Genomic DNA, 7180 nt, shown 5'->3' with positions numbered 1-7180 from the left:
TGCAGCACTTCTTTTCACCCTCCTGAAAAGCCCAGTCTGCTCTGATTGGTCAACCGAACCAAACTCTTTGGACTCTGCTCCAGCTCCGCTCTAACTAGCTTTGTTTAAGGAGGTGCCAAACTAGCTGCTAGGCAAAGTGTGTTACTTGGTGACATCACCATGCTACAGAAGAAAAGGCAGGACTCCCAGCAAGGCGTTTCAGGAGCAGTGTTTCTGGGGGGGTAGTAACTTTTTTTGGTGTGGACTTGGGGCTTTGTAACTTTGCAGACCTTTTATATGCACAAAAAAATATATATACACTAACACACTAAAGGAAAAGGAAAAAGCACAAAAGCACAATAGGTCCTCTTTAATGATGTAAAATGCAGTGTCACTCTGTGAGTTTCTCTTTCTCCTGTTTTCTGGGCTGAATCTTCCATTGCAGCTTGAAGTCAGTCCATCCCTGACTTGTTAGCTTTGCAGTCAGCTGAGGAGGAATAAAAGAGAAAGAGACTGAGTTGTACCTGTAGCTCACCAGGTAGAGCATGCGCTAGGCTGAGTCCTTGTCAGGTCCTTGCCTAAAAGCCCTAAAAATAATCTTAAAAAAGAGAGTTGTACCTGTTGGAGGATCTGCGTGTTAGTAGCTGGATCTGTCATGTCAGCGTCAGTCTCAATCTTCATCCTCATGGTCATCGTCACATTTGGATCTGGATGATCCAAAAAACATATAACCACAAACCAAAGACACACATACTGTGAATTGGAGTACATTAGAAAAAACATAAATATTTCTGTTGTAGTGAACAATCACCTTGATGGCAGATGAAAGTATGCCGTCTCCAACAGCTCCTGTCATCCCATTCATGTAGCGCATTCTCAAACGTACAGAACTCGTCACCCTCATTGTTATTTGGATGACCCCTTCCCCAGTTTTTGAATAAGCTGTTGCTGTTATCGGACCAACTCCACGCCACTCGGTACAGACCAATCCATATAAGAGCATAATATGGTTTCGCTTTATAGACTTTTACGTTTTCTTCATTGTTCTCAATCATAGGTAAGTCTGTGTGGTGTTCTCTGCAGTAGTCGCGGGCATCAGGCCAACTTAGCCGAGTTGTGATGAACACATAGCTTTTCTCAGTTTGGTTGGTCTCTGCAACAGATAGAAGAGAAGCCAGTGTAGAAGTTAATATAATAATTGAAATAATTTCAGAGCATTTTCAGGCAATACACCGCTGGGCAGCCTGAATGATAAACTCCACCACTGAAGAGCTTACTCTAATTAAAGGACTAGTCTTTTGTTTTGCGGTTCACAGCAAAAATAGACAGGGAAAATTATCTTTTGTCAGTATATTGATATCATACCAGCAACATTACTACAGTTTCAATGTCTATCTGTAGAATATGTCACAGACATGAAAAAGTAAAAATGTATTTTTAACTCAACACTTCCTGTTTTGTTTAAAAATAAAAGCCATCTAGCATTTGTCTTTCATTTGGAACAAGGCTTTTATTCAGAAATATTTGCAGGACAGACTTGTGGAAAAATGCAGTGACTTGCAGGGCTCCATAAATGAATGAGTAATGGCTTTTAATTGTGGATTATTATTATTATTTACAAATGAGCACACACTTCTCTCTCAACCTTTTTATGTCTAAAATAAATATAAATGACAATAATGAAATGAAATGGCCATTATGAAAGGCAAACTCTCTAAACGGCTGGCAGCAGCAACACTGTCGTTGTGGACACCACAGACGTGAGAGATGCAGAAGTCAGGATTTACTAGTTCTCTCTGTTATGTCGTTTTTTAAAGAGAAAACAAAAAACGTACCATAGATCGGACAAAACAAGCATTTTGAAGACGTCAAATAATTATCAAATTCCATTAATCAAAACTTTTCTTACCAGTATAACAAACAAACTGGTTCTTCACACCACAGATCGTATCGTTCCATGATCCCGAAGGTCCCATCGTTACACAGTGCTGTGCACGCTCATTATTTGGTTCATCAGATTGCCAGGCTTCATAACCAGTTTTGCTCGTTTCACCAGTTGCTGACCATCTCCAGGAGTTGGCGTCATTGCCCATGCTTTCCCTCCAGGATTTTGGGTCATCCCTCAGTCCGATCCACGCCCACGGGTCGATCAAAGTAGGTCTGTTCAACCTGCTTATGTCTTCCATGCTTTGGATGGTCGCCAGGTCGCCGTATTTCTCTCTGCAGTAGTGCTGTGCGTCGACCCAGTTCAGCTGCAGGTTGACATAGTGGAACTGACGACAGACGTGGCAGGCAAAGGAAGAGATGCCAAATCCTGGGGATAGATGATCAAAGGCATTTCATTTAGACTGGCATATTTATCATGAGCACTATGGTGGCCAAAAGAAAGCACTTATCTGAAAAATATGTAAATAACTTTCCTGATCTTACCAAATAAGACGAGAATCAGAGTCACTTTAAAATCCATTTATGACTTAACTGTGAACAAGGAGAAAATAGGTAAAATATTGTTTATATATATCACAAACTGCACAACCAAACAGGTGTTTTCAGTTATTCTGGTTGTAGAGACCTCTGCGCTGGTTGACACTTGGCATACTGTACCAGCCCGTTCCCATTCCAAGGGCGTTTGGAGGTTTTGTCACGGCCGCACAAGGCATCCTTTAGCATCAGTATCAGACCCATTGGGCTTTCCACTAACTACAATGTAAACCTATCCGCAGCAACAGTAAATGCTCAGAGAAAGTGCGCTGGGAGTGACAGTGGTGACGTAATTTAAAGAACGAAAAGACACACTAAGGGCAGGCCCAACAAACAAAAGGCTTTCATCCAGGAGACTGCTGTTTGTGTCCCGTGCGTTAAGTTTCGCTTTTAAGTTACAATCAGCTGTTTGTTCGTATCAAGTGTTCACAACGCTCAGTGTCATTTTTGCTGTACAAACGTAGTAATTTTCAGCCCATCCATGTAGTTTTTTCCTAAACCTAACTGAGTGGTTTTGTTGCCTAAATCTAAAATGACGCCAATGGTAACTATAGTGGTATTGATGCCAAAAATAAAGTGACGCCAAGGGGTGTGATAAAGCGGCCGTATGTGACGAGTTGGGATGAGAACAGGTTGATTGTACCTATACTGGGATGTTGCCGAACATCACAAATGAACAGGAATATAACGGTGCAAATCCTGACATGTGCAACACAACTAACACGCGCATGAGGGAGATGTTTGGCTGTGCTCCATTAGGGTGTGGGGTGTGTTTCGTTGTGGTAAGATTGGGGAAAACCTTTGTAACGGAGTGCATATAAGGTGGCAGGTATGATATTGAATCTTTAACAATCTTTAGGCACAAAGATATTGGTGGCATCAGTAAACATCAGTAATCCTTTTTGGTGGTTTGCAAGTCAAAAGACATCTGGAGGTCTAGACGCATCCTGGACTACATTTGTTTAGGGTAAATATGCAGTGACACTGCAGTGACTATGTTTCAATGTGTAGTTTGGACCTGCTATATATTGAAATATAATAATTTAATTGCAGTTGAAATAATGGTCATACATACTGAAGTTGTCTAAAGAAACTGTATTTTTTTTAACCAAATTTAGTCTTATTTTTAACCAAACTAATGTTTTAATCTAGAGGTCCTTAGACCTACAAATCCCCTCATCAGTACTTACTTTGTATCTTTGGTGATGCTCCACCGTTTTCTGCCAATGTTCATCAACCAGTCCAGGGAGAAATCCTTTCTAGATGAGGGAGCGATACAACTTTCTTCACTGACAGAAGCCTCAATAGGTCATAAAGTGCAACCAGACAACATTTAGGGAAAATATTATATGATCACAAACAGTCTTATATATTCTTTTTGTGAATTTATATTATTTAGCACTCTTCAGACACAAAACATTTATTTTCTGTGTATCTGTGTGCATGATCATAGATAAATATCATTAAGCTTAAACATACATAATAATTATTTTAAACACACTAGATAATGCTAAAAATTTTATACTATATAAGCTTAGTTTTGAATGAAAACATGGAGGCCTTTGAGAGAGAAATTTCCTTATGGAAAATATCAAAAATTCAGATTTCAACTATTTGTTTTCCACTATCAGCATACAAATATGACTTTAAAAAGTAGTTTATAATAACTGTCACTATTTCTTACCTTGTAACACAAGAAAGAATACTTAAATCTTGGCTCAGGATTTCATGCCTTGCTGACAGTATTGTAAACTTGCAGCGGTACTGTATTTAATCACTTATTCCATGGAAATATAAAAGCATACTCACAATGATTGTTGAGATCTGCACTCTTTGCAATAAATCCTCCAAACAAACAGATGTCTGTGAATCCCCTTGATATATAATACTGTAAGGCCACTATTTTCATATGCAAAGCACGACCTTGGTAAAGGTTACCTTTTGTGGTACAGATCATGTGACCATGATGTAACACCTTACCATGGTTTACAAAGGGCAAGTGAAAAAAAAATTCTTTCATAGGGCTGCAACAACTGGTTTATTTCATTATCGATTAATATGCTGATTATTTTCTCGATGAATCAATAAAATGACAGAAAATAGTGAAAAATGCCCATTATAATAATAAATAATAAACTTTATTTGTATAGCACTTTTCCAAACGTAGTTACAAAGCGCTTTACATAAGTTAAAATAGTGCAAACATCAAGATAAAAACAATATAGAATGAAAACACATAGGCCAAAATAAAAATGTTGAACATAAGACTTAATAAAACAGTGTGTACAAAAAGTCAAAAAAAAAGGGATTGCTATAAAAAGGCCTTCCTGTAAAAGTAGGTTTTGAGGCGGGCTCATAGGGCTCGAGTAACTCTAAAATGTAGTTAGGGGCAAGGCCGTGTAGGTCTTTAAAAGTAATTAGTAAAATGTTATAATCAATTCAATACCTGACTGGTAGCCAGTGAAGTGTTGCAAGGATGGGTGTGATATGGTCTCGTCTCTTAGAGTTTGTTAATAGTCTGGCTGCCGCATTCTGAACAAGTTGGAGACAGGATATGGCTTTTTGGCTGAGCCCCGAATAAAGGGAATTACAATAGTCCAATCGGGATGAGATGAATGCATGGATGACTTTTTCTAGGTCCGTTTGAAAAAGGACATTTTTGACTTTTGAGATGTTCCTTAGTTGGGGAAAGCATGATTGAATTACTTTGGTGATCTGTGCATCAAAGCAGAGCTCGGAGTCAAAGACCACACCCAGGTTGCGGGCGGACTTATAATTCCCCAGAGTCCAAGGTGATGTTTTTAAATATTTTGTTTTGTCCGACCGACAGTCCAAAACTCAAAGATATTCAGTTTACAATGAAATGAAACAGAAAATCAGCAAATAGACATATTTGAGAAAATAGAACCTGCAATTGTTTGGCTTTCTTGTGTAAGAAATTGCCAAAATGATATTCGATTTTTTAAGACTTAAGAAATGGGTGGGTCTCTTGGTTGTAATGCTTGCCTTGTTTATTTTTTTTATTAGTCGAGGCGAGTTTGACCCTTGATATAGAGTTCCTCAAGGAAGCCATCTGGGCCAATTCTATATTCTTTATACTTCATCTGGGCAAGATTATCAGTCGTTATAATGTCAAATACTACAATATGCAGATGACACACAATTGTACATCTCTGTTTCACCAGATGATCTCAGATCTAAAGTATTAAGATAGATAGCTCCAGCTGGTGGGCGGTGCTTGGTATTTCCTCCACTGATCTCAACATGGCTGCCGGGTCACAAACTTTCTCATTTTACAGCTGAACAGTACACTACAAGATGTTTCTGAAAATATTTGAGGAGAGAAATAGGCATTACAGTAACAGAATATTGATTATTATTTGATCAGCGCTGCCTAGTTTGACCGTTTGATCGGAGTTTGTGAGTGATTGACAGCTGCTCAGAGATGGCATGGCTCCAGCTTGGCTCTGATTGGTTGTTTTCCTCCAGTCTTTGAAATCTAGCAGATGCCATTGGGAGGACACCGGAGGCACATGATTTTTTTTCAGATTACCTGTCCCATGCACTACTGTCAGGATATAGTGACCGTTTTATAAAAATAACTTTTTTTAATCATATTTGCTCCAATTCTACCCACTGCTGCTTTAAGCATATTACCAACTCAATGTACAGCACACAACAAAAAGCCTAATTATCTCATATTATTATATTGGTATCTTCTATTGGCTGAAGTGTAATTACATACACAAACTACTTGATTAAAACACAACAAAATCATGATATAATTTAGTAGGTTTGCAGATAAAAATGTATTAAAAATGTGAAATGCAGTGAGGCTCTGTGAGTTTCTCGTTCTCCTGTTTTCTGGGGTCAATCTTCCATCGCAGCTTGAAGTCAGTCCATCCCTGACTTGTTAGCTCTGCACCCAGCTGAGGAGGAATAAAAGGAGTAAACTATTTAGTTTTCTGTCATTTTTCATCATCAAATAACAAAAACAAAGAAAGATAAAGAGTTGTACCTGCTGGAGGATCTGCGTGTTAGTAGCTGGATCTGTGAAGTCAGCGTCAGTCTCAATTTTCATCCTCAGCGTGGTCTTCAATTTTGTAACTGGACAATACAATGAACATCAGTCACAAAACAAAAATGTTGATTTAAAATTAAAAGAATTTCTTTGTGTTGTTGAACAATCACCTTGTTGGCAGATGAAAGGGTACTCAACGTTACATTCATCGTCATCCCATTCATGTAGAGGATTCTCAGCCATACAGAACTGGTTACCACCAATGTTATTTGGGCTGCCACTTCTCCAGAATCTGAAGGAGCTTTGGCTCTTGTCGGACCAACTCCACCGCACTCGGTACAGACCAATCCAAGCTGGGTCAGTGGCTTCTATTGCAGCAGAGACCTCATCGTTTTCTTCATTGTTCTCGATCATCGGCAAGTCTGTGTAGTATTTTCTGCAGTAGTCACGGGCATCAGTCCACATTTTTAAAGTTGAGATGTACACGTAGGTTTTTTCATTTTCGTTTGTAACTGCAATAGAGAGCAATGAAGCCAGTGTAACATTGAATTGAATAATTCAGGCTGCATCACAGTTTCTCATAGTTAGAAAGGCGATGTGGAATTAATTTAATGTATTAAAATTTATGTTTTTACTAGGGCTGTCAATCGATTAAAATATTTAATCACGATTAATCACATGACTGTCGGCCAGTGTATC

The 7180-nt window shown here is 38.7% G+C and overlaps 1 protein-coding gene across 1 annotated transcript; it reads right to left on the bottom strand.

Moving 5' to 3' along the window:
- Nucleotides 1-370: 370 nt before the first annotated feature.
- On the bottom strand, nucleotides 371-6980 carry LOC141779832 (macrophage mannose receptor 1-like). The gene is made up of 6 exons (XM_074654864.1): nucleotides 6652-6980; nucleotides 6479-6567; nucleotides 1889-2252; nucleotides 791-1132; nucleotides 598-686; nucleotides 371-466 (listed from the first exon to the last, which is right to left on the bottom strand). The coding sequence occupies exons 1-6, from the start codon at nucleotides 6944-6946 to the stop codon at nucleotides 371-373; spliced, it is 1275 nt and encodes a 424-aa protein (XP_074510965.1). The 5' UTR covers nucleotides 6947-6980.
- Between the last annotated feature and the right edge of the window lie 200 nt (nucleotides 6981-7180).

This window comes from Sebastes fasciatus, chromosome 12, assembly GCF_043250625.1.
Source record: "Sebastes fasciatus isolate fSebFas1 chromosome 12, fSebFas1.pri, whole genome shotgun sequence".
Lineage (NCBI taxonomy): Eukaryota > Metazoa > Chordata > Actinopteri > Perciformes > Sebastidae > Sebastes > Sebastes fasciatus.
This window is presented reverse-complemented; position numbering and strand designations above follow the sequence as displayed.